Here is a 25,986-nt window from a genome sequence, read left to right on the forward strand (position 1 = left end):
GCACACACGTACCCAGAGAGAGCACGTGAGCAGCGAATGTGGTGGGTGGCGGATGCCTTGGGGACAAGCTTCCACAAAGGGGATGGAAGTTGAACAAATCGTTAATAAGAGGGAGTTAGGAATGAGGTGAACGATAATGGGAGAGCATTGCAGGCAGGATAGCACCGTTGGCAGAAGTTTGGGCCCCCGGGAACTTCACCCAGTCAGTGGGTATTTGAAAACCTTTGTGGCCAGCACTTTTGGGGTCCTGAGAGCAGCAGGGACAACTTAATGCCTGCCCTTAAATGGCTGTCACACTCCAGCCGTAAGATGCGGAATGCACAGCAGGCAACATTAACTGATGGTGAAAGAGTCAGAATAGTAGTCACTTCTAATTGGGGCACTGCTGGGAAGGGGCATGAAGAGGCGTCTGGGGTTCTGGAAAGGTTTGCTGTCCTAAGCTGGGTGATGATTGCACGGTGGTAAATAGTGTAAGATGATTGCGTGGTGGTGTGTAATGTAAGGCACTTCATGGTACCACATGCTATATAAGTTAATGCAGACTGCACACTCTAACTGTGAGAATGTTATAAAGCAAGCAAGCAAATAAATAGCACATCCCTGAATAAATAAATGTAGTAAGTAAACTGCAATAGTGGAAGTGTGGAAGAGCAATGCTTGGGAAAATCCAGCGACTTCAGGAGCATGCATCACGAGAGGCTTATCTGAGGAAGTGATGTATGAGCTGAGACTTCAAAGATGAGGGAGTGTTGGCCAGTGTAAGAAGGGGGCGAAGTGTCCCCGGTGGAAGGAACAGACTGTGCCAAGGCCCAGAGGGCGAGAGCCTGTGTGCACTCAATGAACAGAGTGTAGAGTTTTGAAGGAATGAGAAACGAGATTTCAGACCTTCAGCTTCTCTCACTGTTGTTTCAGAAGCCCCCAGTGGGTCTCACTGGCTTTCTCTGTTCTTACAAGCATTGAGACCAAAGCACTTGTCTGGTTCTGCCCTTTCCCTTCGCCACAGAATTAAGTTCACCCTTAGTAACTAGGAAGTCCAGGCCATGTCCGGGTGCCTTATCTGTCCGTCAGAGAACTGGATGACCCCCCAGAGGGACAGATCACCATTTCCAGATGTGCGCTGTGTTCTCACCCGCCATGCCTGGCTCACCCTGGCCTTCTCTGAAGTGCCTTTCTCAACCTCTGGCGCAGCTGGAAAAAAGGCCGTAACACCTGCTCCAATATCATCCCAGCCTCTCCCGATGGGAAATATCACTCCCTTTGAAGTGCCTTGCTCCTGTTGGCATCTCCCCCTGCAGCATTCAGGGTCAGAGCTGTTGCACATAGTTCCTAAATCCACACCTTAAACGACCTGTTGATCGGATGGGGCTCTGCTGGGGAAGGGTGGAAGGCTGCCGTGGGGGCCGTAGCCAAGGCTGCCTGGGGAGGTGTGGAGACTCTGGTGCTTCTGAATTCCTGACACTAGCCTTCAGAATTCGGGAAAAAGGCATAAAATTTCCTGGGAATTCCCAAAATCATTTCTTTCATAACACTTACGTTTATGAGTTTTTAAGTAAGAATGAGAGCGCATGATAAACTCTGATTTTTTTTTGGTCATAAAACTTTCAGAGGTTTTCCTGTAAAAGAAAAAATACATGGTAAATGCATGGTTTATTAATATTTAGGGAAGGTATATTGTTATAAGGTTATATACTCTATTAACATGTAAAAATGATCTTCACCTTATGTAGATATTTGATAGTAGAAAATGTTAAAGGAAGAGAATATTAACAAAATGAATTCCAAATAAAAATCATTTAATGTTTTAAGGGTAATGCACAAATATTTAATATTGAAAAGTGACTCTTAATGTGACATTTAAAATCTTTATTTTTAAATTCCCAGACACTAAGATTTACCAAAACCCTTTGGTGTGCAGTCTGGGTGTTGGCAAATTCACAGTCATTAACCACCGCCATAATCCGGAACGCTGCTATCACCCCCTAAAAGCGACGACATTCCCTTGTGCTGCTTCCTTTGTAGTCAGACCTCATCACGTCAGTAACCCCTGATCTATTTTCTGTTCTTATGGTTTTGCCTTTTTCAGAACGTCATATAACTGGAATCATGAGATATGTAGCCTTTGAGTCTTTCATTTAGCATAATGTATTGAAATATATCAGTAGTTTGTCCCTTTTTGTTAATTGAAGAAGTATTCTGCTGAAAGGATGTGCCCCAGTTTGTTTATGCATTCTTCAGTTGAAGCACATTTAAGTTGTTTCTGGTTTTTGGCAATTTGGATTCCACATTCATATGCTGGTTTGAACACAGGTTTTCATTTTACTTAGACAAATCCCTAGGAGCGAGATTGCTGGGTGTGTGATAAGAATACATTTATGGCCAAACCTTTCTCCAGAGCAGCAGTGCCACGGCATCCCTCCAGCAGTGTACGCGAGTTCCGGTTCTCCGTGACCCTGTTAGCATTTGGTATTGTCAGTTTTTGTTTTGTCTTGTTTTGGCCACTCTCATGGGTATGTAGTGGTATCTTACTGTGGTTTTAATTTGCTCTTCCGTAATGATTCAGGATGTTGAGCGTCATTTTCATGTGTTTATTTGTCATCTGTGTATCTTCTTCGGTGAAGTATCTGTTCAGATATTCAGATCTTTTGCCCGCTTACCTGTTTCTTAATTGGCATGTTTGTTTTTTTCTGTCTTTTACTTTTAACTTTAAAAAAATATCCTCATTCTAGGATATGTCCATTGATTTTAAAGAGAGGTAAAGGGGTGGGGAGAGGGCCGGGCGGGTGGGGGGAGAGAGAGAAACCCATCGGTTGCCTCCCGCACCGGCCACCTTGCGGTGTACGGACAGCACTCCAACCAGCTGAGCCGCCTGGCCAGGGCTCCAGTATCTTGATCTTTGTTTCATGACAAGTATTCCAGATACAGAAAAGTTTATTTCTTTTTGACTTGATGTTGGTTGAATAATTAAAACGTGTCCAAAAGTATTTTCAAGATGAACATTGAGGTATATATTGCTTTATGTAAGCTCATTTTCTTTTTTTTTTTTTAGTGATGAAAGCACTTTGCTTGCCCCAATTTTGGTTTAGCTATTGCTTTTACTAATCAATAGTGCTTTTACTAATTCAGATTTTAGATCAGTTTCTGATTTTGTGTCCTAGAATTCCACAATATTCACATTTCCCCCCTATTTCTCCTCTGGCAAATAGTCAAATGCTACAAGGTGCCAGTGAACATTATTGGGTAATATTTGAATCACCAACAAGTGTATCTCCTAAGAAAGTTAAAAGCACTGTACAGAATCAGTTTAAGGACTGACTTGTTTCCAAACTTATTTTGTAGAGTACCACTTGTAGGATTTGTGTACACTGTGTTATTGACATATTAATACGTATTTGCAAGAGTGACTCACCATTCACAGCAGACAAGGCTGTGCACACACCCTTGCAGCGTGGCAGTGTGCAGGCAAGACTTGATAAGAGTGTAGCCACTGCTGCCCTGGTCCCCAGGGTTGTCAGCCTGCACCTCCAGCTCTGCACGTTCTTGTTCTTGCTTTGACTCGAAATAGCGATTCCTTCAAACCAATAACATCTCTAGGTTGATTGTTAAGCTTTAATTCTTGCCGGAGGATTATAATACTTTTCCCCATTTTCCCAATTTGTTAATATTGAGATGTTTCTCAGAGTTTGGGATTCAGTAAAACATAAGTTTCCCAAGAAAAGTTGGGAAGAAAATGTTGTACGGAAATACTAGTCGAGAGAGGGCATAAGGCAGGGTTTGACGAAAGCCAGGTGTTGAAGGGAAACGTGTAAGGTCAGCCCCACAGAGCAGCCACTGTGCCTTGTGCATCGCAGGGACTCTGGAACCTGGCTGGCCCCTGGCCCCTGGAGGGTGCCCGTGAGAGTTGCCGGCTGAACAAATGGCTTTCCAACCACTGACTGTTTGGAACCATCGTGGAAACAACTCAGGCTGAGAAGATGGTTCAGGTTATAGAGTTTGTGGAAGATAAGCTTAGAAAACTGTGAGGTCCCTATTGTGCCAAGCCTTGAACAAGCAGAGAAGCTTGGGTTGTTCTGTTCTGGACACCGGGGAGAGACTCAAACAGGACACAACCGAGTCTTGGCTGGTTCAGAGCCACGGGGTGAGCTGAGGGCAGAGCAGCGTTTTCTCTCCATATATTCTTATTTAGGCAAAAGACCAGAGCTTAAAAAAAAAAAAGATGGAAAGAATACTACTGTGAACTTCTATATTTCCTTCACTAAGATTCACCAATTGCAAACCACTGGATACATTTTCTTGGCATGGCGTCATTGACTGTCCTCACTCCATGTTGTGTGATCGCTTCCCCGTGATTCCATTTAGTTCACATCTTTGGTGGGAGCCTGCAGGGGTGGTGGGGGCCTCCTGTTGCTTCCCACCAGGAAGCATGATGATGCCAGCTGTCCCCAGCAAAGGTGATGCTAATTTTAGTTACCTGCTTGAGTTGGTGCCTGTGAAGACTACTTTCGTTTTAAGGCAGAGAACTTTGGGGTTTTGCCATTTCTTGGTTGGTTGATTGGTTGGTTGGTTGGTTTTTGAAGGCAGGGAACTTTGGAAGGAGCTTTTCACTGACTTTTGGGAATAGCTGGCAGCCATTTTGGAAAAGACTATTTCTTTGTCCATTGTACCTGCTCTTGAGAACATGTCAATGTGGTCCAGCAGTTTTCAGCCCTTTTCATCTCATGGCACAGTATACTAATTACTAAAATTCTGCAGAACACCAAAAAATATATTATGTTTTTTGCCAATCTAACAAAAAAATAAGTATGGTTTCGATCATTCACACTGGATGGCTATTGTTGTGGTGGCTGTTGTCATTTTTTTACTTGACAATCTAAGGGAAAAGAGGTCGGTGTCCCTGACTGAATAGTCAGGTACTGTGTGTTTTAAACATTCTTGCAGCACACAGCTGAAAATCACCGGAGTGGTCAAAACAGCCCTGAGATCTCGGAAATGGGATTTGGGGCCGAGCTCTACGACATCTCTCCCCATGACTGTAGACAAGTTATGTCATCTCCCTGGGCTGGGCCATTGTACATATAAGGAAATAGATACTCAGTGAGGTGAAGCACTTTGCCCAAGGCCACTCAGCTAGTAAGTAGCAAAGCTAGGATTCAAACCCGGTTCTGTTTGGGCCAAAATCCTGCCCTTGCTCTTAGGCCAGTCTGCCTTCTCTGAGGGGCCTGGGCATCGCTGTGGTGGCAACGGGCACTAGGTGCTGGTGTTCAGAACCCAGCAGAACACTAACTCTTGTGGGATCCGAGCTGAAAGGGTAGGGAGGTGCACTTCTCTTGCCCAGGATGCTCTTCTGGATGTGGCAGGCCATTGCCCAGGAAGGGCTGGCACTTGGGACAAGCTGGTAGGCAGGTTGTTGGGCGCTGCTTAGCCACCTTTGGAATAAATGCTTTGGTGTGGGGTGTTACATAGGTGAGCTGCTGGCACTGGTCCCCACCCAGACAGGGAAGTGCAGGCCTCACGTACGTGGTGGTGGCCTGTGTTAGGGTCAGTGCCCAGGATCTCCAGCTTGGCCGGTGAGTCCTGAGGGCAGTCCAGGTGGATGGAGAAGGTACAGCCTAAGCCTGCCTGGGCTTAGGGGAGGGTGGGAAAACAGAAGCATTAGTGGGGGGAAGGTGTGCAGAGCCTTGCCAAGCAGGTCTCTGTGGGTGGGGAGACACTGCCTGCGTGCTCTATGCGCCCCAGGGTTTGGGTGGAGGTTCTTGAGGAGTCAGCCAGGAAGGAGGGCCATGGCGGCGACACTGAGGACTCCAGAACTGCTCCTGCTGGCCCCCTGTTCTGGTGTCCCGCCAGCCCACCAGCCTGTCATCTTCCTGGTTAGCAGCTCTCCCCAAGGCAAGGAGCACCTGAGCACTTGGTGAGTAGCATCTGCTCCTCATGCTCCCGTGGTGTTCTTCCCCGGAGCGGTTGTTTTGAGGAAACAGTGGCTCTGGCTCAATCAGGAGGTTATGGTCTGTTAAGGCCTTGTTGTCCTGTTGCTGTGGGGCTGAGAGTCCAGGAGAGTCCTAGTTCTCAAGTTCCATCTGCTTCTCCCTGCACTATTTATCCTCACAGGCCTCCAGGGAATGGGGCTGAAGTTGGGGCCAGGGCCACAGGGGCCTGACAAGGAACAGGCTGTGCTGTGTGGGCCCTGAGGGGATTCTGGGGAGTTTTTCTACCTCCTCCTACAGTGCCTCTTGGAGGGGGCCTCCCATCCCACCCTGGTTACTGGCAGCCAAGTAGGCAGGGACAGAGGGGACCCTGGAGAGAGGACCTCAGAGGGAAGGCAGTGTGCCCAGCAGGCTCCCTGTCATCACTGGTTGTGGCACACGGAACAGTGGCAGTATTTTACCTTGAATAGTTGGCAGGAGCCCCATCTCCATCCTGCCAGAGGGGTCTGAACTCCAGGCCGGGAGCTGACATGACCCAACGTGTAAAGCCTCCTGCTTTCTGAACGAATTCACCAAGTCATTGCTCAGTCATGCCAGTCCTGGCATTTCCCCGCCACTTCCCACACACCGTTCCTAACTGGCCCTGGGTCCTGAGAAGTAAGGGTGCAGTTTTAGACCAGCTTTTGCACCGAGACCTCTTGCAGGCTGTCACGTTGGCATGAAATCCATAAGCCGCTCGCTGTCGGGGCAAATGAAAACTGGAAGGTGAGCACGGCATGGGCCAATTTGCTGGCTCTCCCAAGGTGCTTTGATGTTTAAAAAGTCTGTTCCAGACTCACTGAGATTGAATACCCTTGTTTTATTTGTCCTTTCACTCCCTCACCTCTGGTTCTCCCTTCCTTTTGGGGGGGGACCTCATGCTTTTCAAATATTTGTTGACTAAGCCCTTATCTGGGACCTCAGAGAGCAACCAGATAAGGGCACTTGGAAAGAAATGGGAGAACAGAAAACAAATAACTGAAAGTGTCTGAGATCCAACACCAGGTGAGCTTTTAGTTCCTGAGCTGGTTTCAATCGAGTGAGAGCCAGAGCTTTTGTGAGAGAGAAAGCAAGAAGTGTCTGAAGGAGACTCTTGGCTCTTCTACTGAGCTTTGTGACAAAAGACTTCTCCAGACTGCAACTCCAGACCCGTAGCTCTCCCCACCACCACTGCCTCCTTCCCCCTCCCTTCCTGACTCTGTTCGTTTCACAGTCGTTATGCTGTTGGACAAGTGTGTGTTAGCTCTTTGTTGTCTTACACAAAGTGCACGTGAGGCAGACGGGCGCGCAGTCTGACCCTTGCTCCGTGTCATGGCCGTCCTGCCTGAGCAGCACACCTGTGCCGCCTGCTGCTCTCGGAGGCCAGCAGAAAAGCCTGGGACGTGGATGTGCCGGGATGTCACATCCTGACATCGAAGAGCTTCTTCCTCAGCTTTTTCTGTTTCTTCTTGGGACTTTCTAAAATAATGTCTCATGTGTGCATCATGCTTTCAAAACCTTTTTTTTTTTTTTGCTTACTGAACACAGCACATGTTCATTATAAAAAAATCAGATAAGCAATAAGGGAAGACATAAAAATTACCCTTAAGAGATCTCCATCATTAACATTTTGGTGTATGAATTATATAATACATATATTTTTCACATTTACTCTCTCACCTGAGCCTTGCCGCCCTCATTAGGGAAGGCCTGTGGATGTTAATCCCATCTTAGAGATGGGAAAACTGAGCCACAGAGGGTTAGAAGATTGCCCAGAGGTACACAGCCTAGCAACGGCAGGGCTGGAATGTACCTGTCACACAGCTCAGCACTAATGTCCTGTCTGCTGTGTCCCCTGTCTCCTCGCCTGCAGGTGGAGAGGAAGGGACCTGCAGTCTGGACTTTAGCAGGGCCTGGGCACTGGCTGTAATTCATTGAGTGACCTTATCCAAGGGTTAATAAGCAAATGGCATCAAGGTGACACTTCGGCCTCTCACTGACTTAGGAGAAAAGATAGGAGATTGCTTCTTAGATTTAAAGTATTGCCATTCCAACACTTCAGCTTCATCTTGGTCTTGGGGGTTTTAGGAGCCACACAGTAAGAGAGTGATCGACAGGGAGAGGAGGGCTGGGAAGCTGTCAAATGACAAATGCCGCGGTAACTGAGAGGTTTCACCTGGGGGTGATGGCTTTGGGGAGGAAGGTGAGTGCAGGCTGAGACTTGGTGGCCAGAGGCCAGGCAGGAACAGGCTAGGAGTGGAAGTTAGTTGGAGGGAAGGGTCCACTTACCAGGACATGGGACACTTGTTAGCATTAGAGGTTCAGGAATGGAAATGAGAGGCAGCCCAGCGGAGTGCTGAGAGTGCCCACCCTGAAGGCAGACTGGCCTCGGCTCTGCAGCCAGGCTCCGGTGGTCGTGGGGATTATTTCACTCCTCCTTGCTCTGTTTTCCTCTTCTATAAATGGAGATAATAATAGTACTTGCTTCACAGTCCTCACTTGTGCTACATGAGGAGCTTACACTTGGCACACAGAAACGCTATGTACTGTTCTGTTCAGTTCAAGCAGAATTTTAGTAGGCACCGTGTAAAAAGCATCGTAGGAATCATTCTGTGTGTGTGTGGCTATGACCTGCTTCCCCAGCCTTCTCTAGACCCCTCCATCCTGGTCTTCCTGTGTCTCTGCCTGCCTCTTCGGGGCCTAGGAGATCTGTGTGTCCCCTTCCCAAAACACCCTACCCCTCAGTCTGTGTAAAAAAGTGATCTGTCCACTTCTTGATTTTATTTTCTTCTCTGAACTGTTTTCTCTAATGAGCATATTTTACTTTCACGATCATATCTGGATGACCCAGCTCTCCTTGGCCTTGGAGGACTGAGGCCTCGAGCAAAAGCCATTTCCTGCTCCTCAGCCACACTCCTGCCCTTGCCTTGGTAGTAGCAGGTGCTGGTCTTATCTTCCTCCCCGAATGCCATGTAGATATGTTAGAGTCACCTGAGGGTTTGTCACCACCTCCCCGCCCCCTCCCCTAAGAAAAGCCAAGTCTGTAAGTGAGCCAGGCCTGCTCCATTGAGCTCCTCATGGGGTCTGCTCCGTGAGAGGGTTGGAGAGTCCAGGTGGGCGGGAGCGCGCATCACAACTCTCCCATGGGGAGGATGGCGCCCAGGCAAATGAGCTGCCTCCCTCAGCTCTCCTGGCAGATCAGTAGAGCTGCTGTCTGGACTCTCGTGTGCCCTGCTCCGTGTGGCTGCCGGTCTGTTGTAACCCTGAAGAGCCCCTTGACTGGGATGGGCCAGAGGGCTGCTTGGTGCCTGGAAAACTGAAGCCGAGGACAAGTGATCCCTATGGGGCTGTTTCAGGCTGGTCAGTGAGCAGAACTCTTTTTCCAATTATAAAAATTATTCATTTATTCGGCAAATATTTATCGAGCAATTACATGTCTGCTAGTCACTTTTCCAAAACCTGAGATCAGTATGAATCCAGCATATGAAATTTTTGCCTTGTGGGGTTTATATTCTTTTGGGGTGACAAAAGCAGTAAAAAAAATAGTTTTTTAAATATTTTACTTACTTTTAGAGAGACAGGGTGGGAGGGAGAAAGTGAGGGAGAGAAACATCTGCGTATGAGAGAAATGTTGATTGGTCGCCTCTTGGATGCCCCTACCTGGGGCCCTGGCCCGCAACCCAGGCATGTGCCCTGGTGACCTTTCAGTTTGCAGGCCGGCACTCAGTCCACTCAGCCACACAAGCCAGGGCTATTTATTTACTTTCAGAGAAAGGGAAGGGTAGAAGAAAGAGAGAAACATTGATTGACTGCCTCTCATACCTGGACCAGGAACTGAACCTGCAACCCACGCGTGTGCCCTGAATGGGATTGAACTGGTGACCTTTCACTTTGTAGGACAGTGCCCAGTCAACCGAGCCACACTGGTCAGGATAAAAAAAAAGAGTTTAAAAAATACATGTGTGTATGTATATGGATATACCATATTTTGCCATGTGTGATACGTACTTTTTGCCCAAATTTTGGAGGGAAATATAAGGACGCTCATTATACATGGGTACAGTGATCACATACCATGGGTATAATAATCCTGTGTATAATGCTCACAAAAACAGGGGTGTGCATTATACATGGGAGCACATTAAACACAGCACAATATGGTACATATATGCCTATATGCATCCATGTGTGCATACACACATGCACACATGTGCACTATTCCAAGTAGTGTTAAGAGCTACGGAGACGACTGAAACAGAGAAGGGAAAGGAAGTGCCCAAGGGTGTGATTTTAAGTACTGTGGTCAGGTCGACTGTCACATGTAACCAGAGTCCTGAGGAAGTGAGGCAGCCAGCCATGTACATAGATTCCTGGGAGAAGACGTTTCAGCTGGAGGGAGTGGCTGCAGAGGCCCTGAGGCAGATGTGCCTGCTGTGTTCAAGACCAGCAGGAGGCCACGTGCCTGGCACACAGCACATCAGGACGGGAGCAGTGGGCAGGGGCCGCCCCAGAAGGCCGTGCAGGCCAGTGTAAAGATGGACAGGAAGCTTCTGGAAGGATTTGATCACAGGTGGGAAGACTCTGACTGCTGTGTGGAGGGTAGTGGGACAAAGCCAGAAGCAGAGAAGCCAGTTAGGAGGCTGGCACGGTAGTCCAGGCAAGAGATGATGTTGTCTGGGACCAGGGTTGTAGCAGCGGAGTGATGGCAAGTGATCAGATTGTGGGCATTTACAAAAGGCAGAGAGCCAACAGGATTTGCTGACCCCAACATTTTGGCCTGCTAAACTAGAAAGTTGGAGTTGCCATTCACTGAGATGGGAAAGGTGTTGGCGGAGGAGGTCAAGAGCTTGGTTTTGGATGCGTTAGATTTGTGATACCACTGGGCATCCACATGGAGATATCAGTGAAGCTGGGACTGAAGGAATAACAAATATGGGAGTCGGAAGGTATTGAAAGCCATGGACCAGCATAAGATCATGGTTCTTGTAAGTATAAGACTATAGAATGAAAGAGACCGGGAAGAAAATAACTCACTGGCACCAGCAAAACAGACTGATAAGGGGCAGCCAGTGAGGCCAGGAAACCTGGAGCCAAGTGAAGAAAGGCGTGAAGGAGGACCCATTCAGCAGTGTGTCACGTGCTCTGGCGGGTAAGTGAGGCGAAGGTAGTGCGTGTTCAGCACAGAAAGCTTAAGAAAGACAGTGACATCAAAACAGTAAATCCCCTGCTGCCCTGTTCATGCTCAGAAACTTCCTTTCATTCTTCCTCTAGCCATTTTTGCGGGGTTTATGCTATGTAATTTAATTCTGTTGTTTTCCACTTAACGAGTTACTAAATATTCCATAGAAACATGAGTTTAATGGTTGGATAATACTCCATTTTCTGGGGAATGCCCTCATTTAACTATTTCTTTATTATTAGACTTTGAATCACTTCTGTTATTTTTCAGTATTATAAAACTTGATTTCATCTTATAAATAAATAACACTGCATTGGACAGCTCAGTACATTTTCCCAGGAGGGGACTGTTGTACAGGGTCAGAGGGCATGGATACTTTCAGGTGAAGCTTGAACTTGGCAGCCACGGTTTCCCCTGAATGGAACGGACAGCGCAGCTCAGCTGCGGGGTTCTTTTGTGTCTCCTCTGTCCTCGGGGAGGCTCAGAAGTCGCTCAGCCCTGCGGATCCGTTGTCCGCCTCCCCCTCCACAGCTGTGTGTCCTGTTTTTCCTGAGCTGGTCAGAGGTTCGTTCCCTGTCACTAGGCCTGCGCACCCCTCAGTGCACTGCACGTTTCCTTGCCACCAGCCTCTGTCCCCTCACCCAGTTTGTCCTTTGGGTCAGCAGGAGTCAAGCTTCCCTCAGAAGGCTACTGCAGTGTTAAAATGAAATAATCCATTGTAGGTGCTTAACACATATTAGTCTTGTATGCGGTTCTCTTGTTACCAGGCGAGTGTCTGGCCCTGCGCAGGTCTGCCTGGGCTGGTGTAGCGTGTGGGTGCTTGACTTCGTGTAGGAAAGGTTTCACAACACAAGTCCAGGTGACTATTTATTAAAGCTGGGGCAGTGAAACAAGGGAGGGCTTGGCATAGAAGAAGCAACAGGAGAGCCTGGGCTGGGCTGCCTCAGCTCACTGGGAAGTGCAGGAAAAAAAGGGGACTTTGGGGACAGGTTCAGGGGATCAGCCTGGGACAAGCAGCCAGCCGCCCATTGCCTTAGAGTTTTGGAGACTCCTGCCTGTGAAGAAAAGGCAGGGGAAGGAGGGAAGAATGGAAAGGAATGGCACCAGCTGCTCCCCAGAGGGAGAACATGTGCTGGGTCCTTTGTCTTGAGGCCTTTATCTCTCTCCTGTAGGCAGGAATCTCAGGGGAGGTTTCAGGGGAGGGTTGCGGCAGAATATTCATCGGTTCTCCAGGTGTGCTCTCTCAGGGTCGTGGTCTCCACTGACTGGTCAGCTCCAGGGCTGTGGTCTTTAATCATTGAATTGGTTCTGGCTTCCCCACCTGGTTTTACTGCTTTTCTGGGTCTGGAGCTAAAACAAAACTGAGGTCTAGATTATTTCCAGGAAGGAAAGGCCAGGGGAGGAGAGGTTACCCTGGGGGTGAGGTCCTTGTTTTTCCCAGTTTTGCCCCCTGCCATCTGCCCCTGGCTGTCAGTTGCTCAGGCCATTGCATTCAGCCGTCTCAGTTTCCCCATTCCACCTGCCCGGGAGTTTCCCCAGCTTCTCACTGTCCCGTCTCACTCTCACAGGGTCGATTAAATGACATTACTATGTAAAGGTGCTTCATGAACTTTTAGGGGCCGGCTGATGCTGTCTTAGTTGTTTAAAAAGAAAAGGGTACCCCTACCCGTGTGGCTCAGTTGGTTGAACGTTATCCCAGAAAGCAAAAGGTTGCAGGTTCTATTCCCGGTCAAGGCACAGGCCTGTGTTGTGGGCTTGAGCCCTGGTTAGGGTGAAATGTCAACCTATTGACATTTCTCTCTCACATGCATGTTTCTCTCCCTCTCTTCCTCCCTCCCTTCCTCTCTCTCTAAAAAATAAATAAAAAATAAAGAACAAGATGTGAGCTGCGGTGTCTGGCCCATGCCCTGTAACTACATAGCTCCTAGAGCGGGGCCACTGACCCACACAGCGGCTGTGTGTCAGAAGTCTGAGGGGCTTGGATGGACTTGTCAGGCCTAGGAATGTGGTGGGTAAGTCATTTGGCCTCCTGCCAACCAGTGCCAGATGCCACTTCTGCTTCCAGATACGTGTGTGTCGCAGATGGGAATCACTAGGACCCGAACGGTGCTGGGAGGCTGGCGCCGGGGAGGTCTCCGGCAGGAAGGGTGCACACCCGGAGCTCCTCTAAGCTGCCCTGAGCTTTACTCGGAGAGGGCACGGGAGAAGCACTCAGCTCTGCGTAGGGCCCTCGTGCCTCGGCTCCTCAGCCTGGCTCTCCCCAGGATTTGATTGAACAAGCAGGCTTCCAGGGCTCTGGGGTGGCCTTCCCCTCCTGTCGATGTCCGGGTGGGGTTTGCTGTGACTCTGGCTCTCAGAGTCCAGCTGAAGTCATCTCCAGTCTGTCCTTCGCAGCAGCCAGAGGAATTCTTTTTTAACTGCAGCTCTGATCCTGCCCATCCTCTCTTCATAACTGTCCTAGGCTCTCTGCTGCTTTTTGGATAAACTCACATCCTTAACTTGCCCTTTGAGGCCCTGAGTGATCGCTGGCCTCAGCTAGACCAGCCTCCCTGCCTTCCCAGCATGCCGGCCACAGCCCTCTTTCCACCCCTCAGAGGGTCTGTGCCATCCTCCCCGAGGGGCCTTTTCACATATCTCTTCCCCCATTGCCTTGTAACCCTGCTCTCCTTCCTCTGAGCCAAAGGCCATGCCCGCAGGAATGCCTCCCCTGAGTTAGCCACCCTAGGCCAGCTTGCTCCAAGTGTGCCCCCACTGCACTCCACATTTGTCCTTCACCGCCTGGTCGTCCTTCCCAGTTGTGTGGTTGGGTTGGTTTCTTCACTCATGTAGCCGGGCACGTGGTGGTAGATGCTTAACAAATACTTGCTGAATGAGTGAATGAAACCAGAGGAAGGCTGGAGGGGCATCGATGGCGTCAGCAGCCACAGACCTGAGGTCCTGGGATGAGAAGGGCCCCTGGTCCAGCCCCCGGTTTTGGCACAACTGCCTTACCCCACAGCCCTGTCTGAGCACTGAGGGTCCCTCAGCTCCCTGAAAGCCTCCAGAAAGAGATTTCGGTCTCTTCTGGAACCTGGGCAGGCCTCTCCTTTCCCTGCTCAGTGTCTCTCAGCGTGCTGTTCAGTCTGCTTTGCTCAAAACAGTTTTTGAAACATTTCTTTCTTTTCCTTCAACAACAAAAGTATCTCACCATTGTAAAGGATTTGGAGAACACAGAAAAGGTAATTAAGAAAATAAGAATGGCCTATAATGGCAATGCTCAGAAAAAACAACCATTAAACATTTTGGGCCATGTCTTTCCACTTTCTTATACATGTTTTGACCTTGTTGAGCTTCTGTCGCTTGTGAAAACTGTAGGTTTTTAGCATCTCGTCGGTCTTCACTGGCTACAACCAGAGGCAGCTGGGACTGGGGAGCTGCTGGCTGGGGGCCCTGCCCTGCTCGGCAGCCCTCACACTCAGGGCCCCTTGTGGTCCCTGGTGAGGGTCCCGCTCTGCACTCCGATCTCTTCTCCAGCACATTCTCAGTAGCTCCCGAAGGCTCCACTCCATGGGCCTTAGGGGCTGATTCTTGGTGGAATTGGAAGAATTGTAGAATGTGAAGGGCAGGGGAAAAGACAGGTGTTTTTTTCCCCAGTTCTAGCACTCTGAACAAAACTATCCCCGGGCCATTTCTCCGGGGTGAACCGCTGGGCTGAATCAATTCCGGCGTGACCTGGACTAGCAGATGGGGAGCAGAGAGCACCGTGGAGCAGCTTGTCTGGGAAACCAGGGCACTGGGTCAGGTCCCAGATTAATGATTGACTGGAAAGCTTGGGAGGGAATTAACCAGGCCCATTCTCTTGTGACCTCCACCCCTGCCTGCCCAGAGAGCACCTGCTGGAGACATGGGGCAGCCTCTGCCCTGTATCGTGAGGCGGCTGGTCCTCATCTCCCTGAGGCGGAGGGGGTTGGGGAGAGGAAATGGCAGCAGCTGGGTCAGCTGTAGGGTAGTAGGGGTGGGGCAGAGGGAGAGAGGAGTGGAGGAGGGTTTGGACTCATCTCTGAACAGGGAAGCCTGGGCCGGAGTGGGGAGCTCCCTGTCAGTTCTCTGTCCCCACAGTTGGTTATAAGGCAAGGAATTGGGGAAAATCAGTCTAGGTCCCTAGAATGCCAGCAGGCTAGTGCACTCCCAGACCTGAAATACCACTCGTTCCATATAGTCCCCAAAACAAGCCAGCAGTGACGATAATAGCAGCAGCCACAGCCCCTCCGTGTGGGACGCTTACTGTATTACCCGCGCTATTAAGCAGTTGCTTGTGGGCATTTTACCTGTATGACTACTGCTCAGGTTAGATGGTAGTATCCCAGTTTTAGGGCTGAGAAACTCTGAGGGTTGGTGTCTTCTAATCACAGAGCGGGAGGGACAGAGGCAGGGCTTGGACCCAGGCCTCACACAGAAGTCAGGGGAATTAACTTCTGTGGAGTACTGCACCTCAAGGACAGTAATAATGCTAGAATCGATACAGTGGCAGATACTACAACTAATAAGTGTGATAGTGGTTAATATTTTTTGTCTGTTTATTTATTCAACAAGTGTATGTTGAGCACCCGCTAAACGCCAGGCACTGCGCCAGGTGCTGGGGACCTACCTTGGCAAGATAGAAGCACTGTCTGGGCGACTGATGGCAGGGTGAGGCCAGAGCAGCTAACAGACGTTGTGGTTTGCTACAGTAATTGCAGAGCTGGAGGGCCTGGGTCAGGGTTGCTGCAGGAAGGAGCAGGATGGAACTGGTCAAGAGGAGCTTCCTAAAGGAGGGGCTGCAGGTGGGTCCTGAAGGAGTGGGCCTTGGCTAGTAGAGGGAGCAGCATTCCTGGCCGAGGCCAATCCAAGCCTACGTGTTCGAAGGAGCAGGGACCCGAGCCCATGGCTGTCTTTAGCACACACTGGTTACCTTCTGGCAGGGAGTGTTCGGAATGGCTTTGCCCAGGGTGTTCTCCACAGAAACAGCTAGCAACTGGCAGCTAGGCAGAGGTTTCTGCAGTGGTGGATCCAGACCCCTGGGGGCCCAGCCAGGCAGTCAGCTTCTGGCCAGTCTTACCCAGCACCACATGCGAGGTTGCAGCACAGTGAACAGGACTTGAGCCAAGCTGCCTGGGCTCAAATCCTGCTCCTTCAGTTAATGTGTGACCTGGAACCAGTTCCTTTCCCTCTGTTGTGCAGTTTCCTCAGTTAACTGGGGGTAGGGATAGTGCCTGCGTCTTAGGGGTGTTGTGAGGATGAGACATGTTTGTGTACATAGAGCCTGGTGTGTGGGAAGCCCCGGAGAATGGAGGCTGGTACCATCGAGATGGAGGTGGTGAGCCCAGGGCTCTGCAGCTGTAGCTGCGCCGGGGCTCCGGTGTGGGGTGAGGCCTCCTAGGCCATGCAATGTGGTGGCTGGGGCCCTGGCGCATGGACTGACCCCACTCGGTGTACAGCCTGCCAGTCCAGGGGCATCAGAAAAGCTCCGTTTTCTGGGGATGACTAGACTTAGTGGGGAGGATTAAGACTCCCAGGTGGCTTTGTTGCTCCGGCCCTAGACCAGGCCTCTCTACAGCTCCAGGTCATTTGGGTTAAGCTCCTAATTCTCTCTGCCCATGAAATTTACCTGCCCAATGGGAAGTAAATGGAGTCATGCCCCTCCCCCACCTTAGCTCCCAAAAGGCCTGAGTTTCTTCTCGGGGCAAGGGAGTGGGTCTTGGAATGGGAGTGCTGGGGCCGCATGCTGCAGGCTGTGGGTGCGTGTGTGCGCAGTGTCGGAGCAGTCCAGGCGTTCGCTTGTAAGAATTCTTTGGTGCAGGGGGTAGGAAAGGGTGGGTGGAGGTAGAAGAGGATATAAGGGGGATAAATGGTAATGTAAAAAATACAATACAAATAAATAAAGGAAACAGAATAGAAGACATTTAAGCGGGTTGCTGGAGGAAGGGGAAGAGGCACTTTGCAAAGCTGTGTTTCGTGGTGCGGGTGTGCAGGTGTGCGCCTGGGTGTGTTTTATCTTGTGATGTACAGTGTACTTCTCACTGAGGGTCATCATACACAGAAAGAAAGAAGAGAAATTATTTTGCTAAACTATTCCACTCTTTGTCCAAGGAGCAGCAGAGTGGGCCCTCCTCATTCTGGCTGCAGGACCCTTGTCCTCCCTGGGGACAGCACCAGCCCCTGAGTGGGGTGAAGCGGTGACATGGTTGGAGAGTTTCTGGCCCCAGCACACGGTACAGGAGGTGGGGGGCAATGGTGAAAACCAGGGTTTCGCAGCCACATGGAAGTCAGACCTAGTGCCGGGGTGTGCTGTTTTCCGTGCCAGGCCTAAAGGGAGGAAGAGGAGAGTAGGATTCATCATAAGGATGATGGTGGGTGGCAGCTACCTGGGAAGATCTAGCCCGTGGGCCTGGGCCCAGTGGTGGTGGGGGCAGTGGGGGTGAGGGGCTGTCAGAGTAGCTCCTGGCCAGACAAGCTGCGAACAGTGGGGGGTGGGGCAGCCTTGGCACTGGGTGGACGGGCAGACCTCAGCTGTAGATGGAACAGTCAGGCTGTGTGCAAGTTGGTGGCCTCTGGCAAGATGCAGGGATGGGTGCAGCATAGCGGTTATGTCTAAATATGAAACAGCCCAAGGGGAGGGTGTGTGTGTTTTAGAACAACCTGGCTACAGCCCTTCCCCCGCTTCATCTGTGTCCTCAAGAGGTCACAGCCAGAAGAGACAATGCCAGGCTGTGGGGGGAACACCTGCCTGGACTCTGGGAACCCTGGCCCCAAACCCACACTCTCTCCAGAGCCTGGAACCACATCTGATCCCAAGAGGCAACCATGTACACCCCCAGAAACTGAGAAGAGCAGCCCTGGTCATGGTGAAATAACCGACCAGCTGGTATGGAAGCGGAAGCTGAGGCTCAGGGGTGTCGGGTGCCACAGCTCCTGGAAGCCTAGCCAGGTACCATCTCCAGTGTGCCTGAGACCTGAGGTTGTCTCCTGCATCCTATGGCCGTTGCAGAGCCACCCTGCCAGGCTCCGCAGACCTGCACGCTTTCTCACATTTCTCATCTGCCCAGTGGAGCTCACAGGGCTCCTCTCGTGGGGTGAGGATTGAGCAGAGGCTGTTTGTTGAGTTCCCTGCAGGTGCCGGGTGTGTAGTGGAGACCAGCTCCTCCCTTATCCTCCAGGATTCAGTCCTGACAGTGGACTCGGTCCCATCTTTCGCCGTCACTCAGAGGGTCTGTGGGAATGTGTAGCATTGTAGTTTTTTCTCCTCTGTTTTCACCTGCTAGGGGTGGAAATCTTCATGTCCCCCCTCTCTCTTGCCCTCGTCACCACAGCCTGGTGTGCATTTCTCCCAGTGTGCACTGACACCCAAGCTGCATGGATCCCAAACAGTGCGTTCTGTCTAGTCAGTCTCATCCCATTTTCCGTGTGGCCAGTGCCACCGCTGTGCTCATGGCTCCCGGACATCGTGCCATCTGGCCCTGCGTCACCCGCTGCCTGTCCTCTTGATGCCGCTCCTCAGAAACCTCCCGTGGCCCGTCAGCCACAGGGCCTGTTGAGGGTGTCTCTTCCCCCACCTGCCCCTGACTCCTCCACCTCCAGACGTTTCTGTTCTGTGGAACATGAAGAATCAGTGTCTCTGGCCCTTGTTATTTGGATAGCAGTGAAGTTATTTAGATAGTCTGATACATGCCACAACAGCCACGGACTGCTCTCGATCATCAGCATCCTTTCCCAGTGCTGTCACTGACCCCTCCCCACGGCCTTCGTCTCCTCTTTGGCTGAGTGACCTTTATCCTGTCTCACTTAGGAGGGTGTTCAGCTGCGTGTGCTGGAAATCTGGCACACGGTGCTTGTCAAACAGGCGTTGTTTTCCCACCTGACAGGCAGTCTGGGGGTGGGCTTTCCGGGGCCAGTTCAGCAGTGCCTCCGTGACCGGGCTCCTCCTCTGGTCACCCACCGTGGGTCGTCATCCCGCCTCCCCCAGCATTATCATTTTACGTGAACATCAAGTGCCCTCCCGAAACTAAGAAGTGGACACCGGACGGTACCATTAACTCAGTAAGCAGGGCTTGTTTGGAACTTAACCAGTTTTTCCACCACCGTCCCCTTTCTGTTCTGGGAGCCAGCCCACCGCCCTGCATTGCACGGAGTTGTGCTGTCTGCACAGTTCCCTGTCAGGGAGGCTTTTCTCGGTCAGAGAGCCGGAGTTCTGCGTGACTTTCCTGAGTTTTCCCGTCCTACTGTAATAATTTGGAAATTATACATTCTATGTATGGTATCTTGGTACCTTTGAAATTTTTCCTTGTATATCTGACTTCATTACCAGTCCATAATGCCAGCATTCTTCTTTGTGGCTGCATAGAATTCCGTGTTTCCATATCATGACTTATTTAATGAGTCCCTTATTAATGGGCCTTTAGGTGGTTCCCTACCTCTTATGAATCAAATAATAGTGTAATAAATAACCTTGTACTAATATATTGTGTTACTTTGCTCAAGTGATATAGCTTAGGCTTTAACCTAGAAGGGGTGTTTCTGGGTCAGAGGGAATGTGTGCCTGCAATTTGGATAGTTGCAGCCCAAGTAGCCTCCTCAGAGGCTGTGCAGTTTCCCTTTCACCAGGGATGTGAGGTTGTTTCCCGTGTGCTTAGCAACGACGTGTTAGCATTTGTTTTAATCTGATTGGAAAACTATATTCCAGTGTTGTTTTAATTTGCATTCCTCTTTTAGGAATGATATTGAGTATCTGTTCATGTTTATAAGTCAAAGGCATACTTTTCCTGTATACATTTTTTTATACTTTTGGTGCATTTCTCTATCCACTGCTGGTTTCTTGCTTGTTAGTGTGTAGGAGCTATTTTAGAGAAACTAGCCCTTTGTCTGATGAGAGTGGCATACGCTTTTCTCAATTTATTGTCTGCTCTTTTGGTTTTTTACCATGTAGAAAGTTTACATTTTTTGTAATCATATTTATTAATTTTTACCCATAATCTTTTAACTCATAAAATTTTATGGGTTTAGTGTCATTCTGATCAATTCCCACATCTCAAAACTATATAGTTCATGTATGTTTGTTTTGACTTTCAAGTCTTTGATTCCTGTGGTTCTCGTCTTGGTATAAGGTGCAAGGTAGCGGCCAGCCTGGTTTCTCCAGACGGCTGCTCGGCAGGCCTGACGCGCACCGTTCATTGAAGGTCCTGCCTCCCCCTGGATGTGCAGGGCCGTGTTTGTAACACATTCAAGTTCCACGCGCGTTCACATCCACTTACGGACTTTGGTGTTCTTTTTCACTGTCTGTCTATTCACGTGCCAGTGCCACACTGTTTCACTTATTGTAAGTTTCCTATAATTCTTTTTATTCCTTCCAGCTAATTCCCTGTCCAGTGTGCCAAAGTGGCTCCTCCCAGCCTTTTCACCTTCATCAAGTCCATCTTTTACGCTCAGACCGAGGCCATTCACGGGAACTTCACCCACCCTCACACACCGCTGGGATGCGCTTTTGTATTCTCCTCGCCCCGCCCCTTGAATTGTTCCCCTCCCGTCAGTCATCTGCCCTGGCCTCCCTCCTTCAGTCTCCCCGGTTGTCTTTCTCCGCAGACCTCTGCTCTGTCCACAGCTTCTTTGAGTCCTGTCTGCTCTAAAAAATCTCTTCCTGGCTTTGCTACTTTCTCAATCTAGTGTGCTCTTATAAATTTCTTTCCCTGGTGTAGTCACCAAAATATTAATCTCCATTCACTTTCCCAGCTTCCTTGCTACCATGAATTCTTCAGAGCCCAGGTTTCCATCACAACCATTTGGCAGAAACTTGTAAATATACCCTCAGGTGTGGATTTTTTTTAAAGATTGTATTTATTTTTAGAGAAAGGGGAAGGGAGGGAGAAAGGGAGAGAAACATCTATCAGTTGCCTCTCCCAAGGGCCCCAGCCAGGGACTGAACCTGCAACTCAGGCATGTGCCCTGACTGGGAATCGAACTTGGCAACCTTTTGCTTTGTAGGACAATGCCCAACCACCTTAGCCACACCAGTCAGGGTGTCTTCTGAAACTTGTTTTACAAGGTCATTGATGACCTCACAGTCACTGAATCCAGTGGTGTCAGTTTATCACCCTTAAAACTGCAGAATTTGAGCTGGGGAGACCCCTTCCCCTGAAAGACAGCCCTTCCCGTGGCTCCAAGACACAAGGCTGCCCTGAGTCTCTCCTGCCTCCACTCACTGTCCCGTTGTCTGCCCTGGTGCCTCTTCAGTCCTTTCTTGATGTGTCACTGCCTCCTCCTTTGGTGAACTGAATCCCTTCCTGGGACCAACAAGGATGCCCCCAGACCTACAGATTTCCAGCTCCCCGACTCTTAGACTCTAGGGCTGAGTTTCCAAACTGCCTTCAGGAGACCATCTGAGAGTGTACCGTGTCCATCCAAGCAGGGGACGGTGAAGTCCTGATGGAGAGGAATGATTACAACCACCAGGGGAATTAAAATAAAAATACCAGTGTCCAAGCTGCTCCCAAACCAATTAAACAAGGATTTGGAAGGATGAGTTCAGACACCCGTATTTATAAAAACTCCCCAGGATTCCAGTGTAGGCACATTTGTAAGCCTAGGGCAAGGTGAGAGAGAGGGAGGAATCTCAGGTGACTCCTGCCTTTTGGCTCTGCTAAGCAGGTGGATGGGTGTGTGGGTCACCAGAGTAGGAATTGCAGAGGAAAGGTTTGGGGGAAGATGGTTGATCCTGCTGGGATAGGTTGAATTTGAGCTGCATGGGGACATCCAAGATAAGGGTTCCACAGATGCTGGAATCTCCGTAAAGCAGGTATTTTTTGCTCCTAAGCCTTCCAGGCCTGCCCTGATGTGAGACAGAGTTCAATTTCACTCCCAGGGCCAGAGTATTGAAGCACATGCCTGGGTACAACCCATCTCCCCAGCCATCCCACCAGATCCTCTCCTACTGCAACCCACTCCCCAGCCAACAGGACCCCCCCACCGTTCCTCACTGTGCTGCCTCTGAGTCTTTTCTCAAGCTGTATCCCCAAGAGGTGTTCCATGCCACCGCCCCTGGTCAAGACCCTCCCTATCTCGAGGCATCTCCTCCTGCTCCCTGCCGGGAAGACTCGCCCACAGCACCTCAGGATCTTACCACCTGTGACGTGGCATTTGTGGGCAGTATGTTAGTTGTTGAGGGTGGGAACTGTCTCCTCCTGGGTGATCATAGACATGGGGGTCACCATCTAGCAGCTGACGTTCGGGAAGATTCCAGGACAGAGTACGTTTCCCCTTTGCCTGATGGCTCTGCCACTGAGGGTCTGTTTGCAGGGCCGCTGTCCGTCGTGACTGAGCCCAGCAGGGGCTCATGTCTTTTATCCGTACCTGAACACTCCCTTCACGAAGGGTGGCTTCAGAGAGCAGTGGTTCCTGGGCGAGTCTGGCGGGGACAGGACAGGGGCTGGGAGGCGTGATGCCTGTCAGGATCTCCGGGGAACTGGAGCGTTCGAAAGCCCCCGAAGTCATTCCTGTGTGTCTCCTGAAGATTCAGGAACCCGAAGAGCAGAGTGCCCCAGAGGAGGCAGGGAAAGGTGGCACGGGGGGTGTCACCCCTCGCTGGTTGATGAAGAGTGCTCTGAGTCCCACAGACCTGCCACAAGAGCCCAGTGGGCAAAGGGCGGGAGGGGAGGTGACTTTTATCAGGGAGAGGAGACCATGGGATCGCACTGTGGGGTGAGGCGCTCCTGCTCTGAGGCAACAGAATGGGAACTCCGTAGGGTACCCCCAGACGGTCGCCCTTAATCCTGGCCCACGCCCACCACCCTCTCATCGTCTTTCTGTCTTCCCCATTGGCCAGGCTGACAGGAACTGCCCTGTAGAGGTCCATCTGCGTTCAGACCCAGATGATGCCAGAGCTATGACCTGGCCTGCAGGCGTGGCGCCGAGGGGAAGTCAACCATGGAGCAGCCACCGGAGGAAGCCCCTGAGGTCCGGGAAGAGGAGGAGAAAGAAGAAGTGGCAGAGACCCAAGGAGCCCCAGAGCTCAATGGAGGACCAGAGCACTCGCTTCCTTCCAGCAGTTGTACAGGTGAGGAGGGGTGGGTGGACACGGGGCAGAGGGCCATGGCCGTCCACACACAGCCTCGTGGGAGTGCAGAGCAGCAGAGTAGTTAAGGCCTGGAGCCGGGCAGCCTGGGTTCGCACCCAGCTGTGCCGCTCATCAGCGGCAGTGCCTCGGGCAAGCCGCCCTCTTCTTTCTGTAAAACAGGCGGGGCTCATGAGGAATGTGATGGGTCTATATGTGGGCTTTTGTGAAAACGACCTGAATTCGCATGTGCCTTGCATGTTGTCATCACTGCACTACTGCCACAAGGGATCTGGGAGCCAGCTGCATCAACAGCGCGCTGGAAAGGTCACTGTGCCTGTGATTGTCATGATCCCTCAAAACGCACGACTCAGCTGATCAGCTGCTGACTGTATACCTGACCGAGCTGCGCCGCGATTAGGCATAAGTGCTGAGCCGTCGGTGTGAACAACTGTAATAATACTTTTGTGCAGCCAGTTTTTAGCTGCTCTTGTCTCACTTGTTGGTTCCCCATTACCTGTCCGCTGTCAGCCGCAGTGTAGATGTTTTCCTCTGGTACCTTGTACTCTCTGTCATCATCTGCCTCCTCCTCTTCATCATGAGGTTGTGTCCACCTGCAAGGGCTCCCAGGTCCACCTCTCTTGGCCCTTGGCTTTCCCTGCTCCCTGCCCCATCTTCCCAGCCGCTCTTCTCTCCCTCTACCTGAGTGAGTCGCATCCAGTTGATCCTTGCTCCCTCCCTCAGGGGGACCTAGGGGTCAGGATATACTGCCAGGAGGGGACGCCCTGAGCTGGCTGCTGGCTTCCGCTGATGGAGATCCTGGCTCTGGGTGCTGAGTCCAGGCAGAGGAGTAGGCCTGTCTCATCTGGACAGGTCCTGGACCCCTGTGCCTGCGTGGGGAGAAGGAGGTGGATGGTGTCCAAGTTAAGATGGGGGACAGGATGCTGTTGAGGTAGCACAGCCTCCTTTCTGGGCCAGCACCTAAGAGAGCCCCAAGTCCTTGAGCCATGCTGCTTTGAACCTGCAAGGAAGTCCTGGGGTTTTGCAGAGTTTCTTCCTCTTCAGGGCACATGGTGGGGTGGAGTGAGGGGAGAGCTGTCACCCAGGCCCCCTGACCCCACCCAGATACCCCAGAGTGACCAAAGCAGGCTTACGTGATTTTAGAACCCAAAAGAAGGTATTCCCCACCCCCTAGGGCCCAGGTGGCAAACACAAGTCCCTCCATCTTGTCTTATCTGGCCTAACACCTTGTTTCTGCCCAGTGGCAGCACTGAGCTCCTTGACCCTAGTTAAGGAATAGTTACACTTATACAGTCCTAAAATTACATTCAGCCATTTGAAGGCAACCTCGAGGCTGAGTGGCCCCCAGTGAAAACGAGTGTGACACCCCTGGTCCAGGGCAACCTCCCCCTGTTGGTTGGCTGCTGGCTGGGATGGCTTTGGAGACCCAGCCAGGAGAAATCAGTCATTGGTCGGTAACAACATACTGTTCTGAGCTTGACACAGGTGAGGAGGGTCAGGACCCAGAGGGAAGACCCTGGGGGCTAAGAATGAGCAAGTGACGTCAACCGAGGACGTCAAGAGACAGTGAAAGGGAAGAGAGGGCCCGGGGTTGTGGCCTCACTGCCTGCCCTGGCCCACCCCATCCCTGTGTCTGGGCCCAGGCACACAGAAGTTGCCCAAAGACTAACGTGCTGTCCTGGGGCTTCCTACAGACCCTTGTGGGGACCCCCGCCCCCCGCCCAGGTGCTGCTGCTGTTCACGTGCAGGCCAGAGTGCGGCGCCTCGGTGCACGGTCAGGACCAGGTGGGCGCAGCGATGGCATCCAGGGAGTTTTATCGGTGGGGTTTGGGGCACGTGGGGAGACGTCTGCGGAAGAATTTTCCCAGCCACCCGTGTTTGCTAGATTCCATTTATGAATGAATCAGTGAAGTGGGGGTAGAAGGACTTCTTTGTTCAGTAATTGAAAAAGGAGGGTTAACATAATCACTGCGTGTTAAAGACATGGTATGTAAAATTTCCCACAAAGTCTGTAAGACAAACCACCTGACAGAAAGATAGGAGCAGGCAGTTCTCAGCAGGACAAATGCAAATGGCTAGAAAACAAGAAATGTTTTTCAGTCCACTTATCGGTCAAAGAAGATATCCCCAGATGAGGCTGGCAGGGAGGACGGTGTTGGTCAGAGCAGGAGGGCCTGGCCTCCCACTGCCGTGGGGCGCGGGTAGCTTGGCAGCAGCCAGCACTTCTCGTGTGCGTTCCTTCGGCTCCGGTCTTCTCCTGGGAGCGTGTCCCCTGTAAACTCTGGCTCACTGTGCAGAGAGACGTCCGCACGGGTTTCCCGCAGCACTGTTCAGAAAGCAAAAACATGGACAGCGCCCGTCCGTGGGAACTGGGTGTGTGCAATGTGGTAGTAGAGCCGCACTGTGGGGTGCTCCAGTCATTGAAAAGGGCAAGGTGGGTCTGTATGTGCTGGCAGGGAAGTAAGTTCCCGGCAGATTGCGGGTCCCATTGTTTAAAACCCTTCTGTGCCCGAGAAGGCCCTAGGGGAGTGACACAGGGGACGAGCTGGGCTGACTCAGAGGAGGGGCCATGGGTGGAGAGCATCTGTCATAAGACGCTGCACGCCCTTAGGCATTTCCCCCAACAAGCCTGGAACACTCCCATACTTTAAAAAGCAATTATATTGCTTTTATTTAAAAAGTTAAAAAATAAAAGTTTAAAAAGCCTGGCAGGTGAGGGGCGCTGGAGCAGTGCCTCCTCCTGTCTGTGTTGGGGATCACACACACCAGGGCAGGACTCCCAGGCCAGCCAT

The 25,986-nt window shown here is 50.9% G+C and overlaps 1 protein-coding gene across 5 annotated transcripts in view; it reads left to right on the forward strand.

The window, feature by feature from the left end:
- Window positions 1-25,986, forward strand: part of PPARD (peroxisome proliferator activated receptor delta) — a 92,138-nt gene that overhangs the window by 43,972 nt on the left and 22,180 nt on the right. For all 5 annotated transcript variants that reach the window (XR_004902716.1, XM_028509896.2, XM_036023985.1 and 2 more), the window contains one exon: window positions 22,946-23,176. Coding sequence is in view for 4 of the 5 variants with exons in the window: in XM_028509896.2 (XP_028365697.1) it covers window positions 23,047-23,176 (130 nt within the window). In the remaining variant the exon portion in view is untranslated. The remainder of the gene's footprint in view (window positions 1-22,945; window positions 23,177-25,986) is intronic.

This window comes from Phyllostomus discolor, chromosome 4, assembly GCF_004126475.2.
Source record: "Phyllostomus discolor isolate MPI-MPIP mPhyDis1 chromosome 4, mPhyDis1.pri.v3, whole genome shotgun sequence".
In the NCBI taxonomy this organism is placed as follows: domain Eukaryota; kingdom Metazoa; phylum Chordata; class Mammalia; order Chiroptera; family Phyllostomidae; genus Phyllostomus; species Phyllostomus discolor.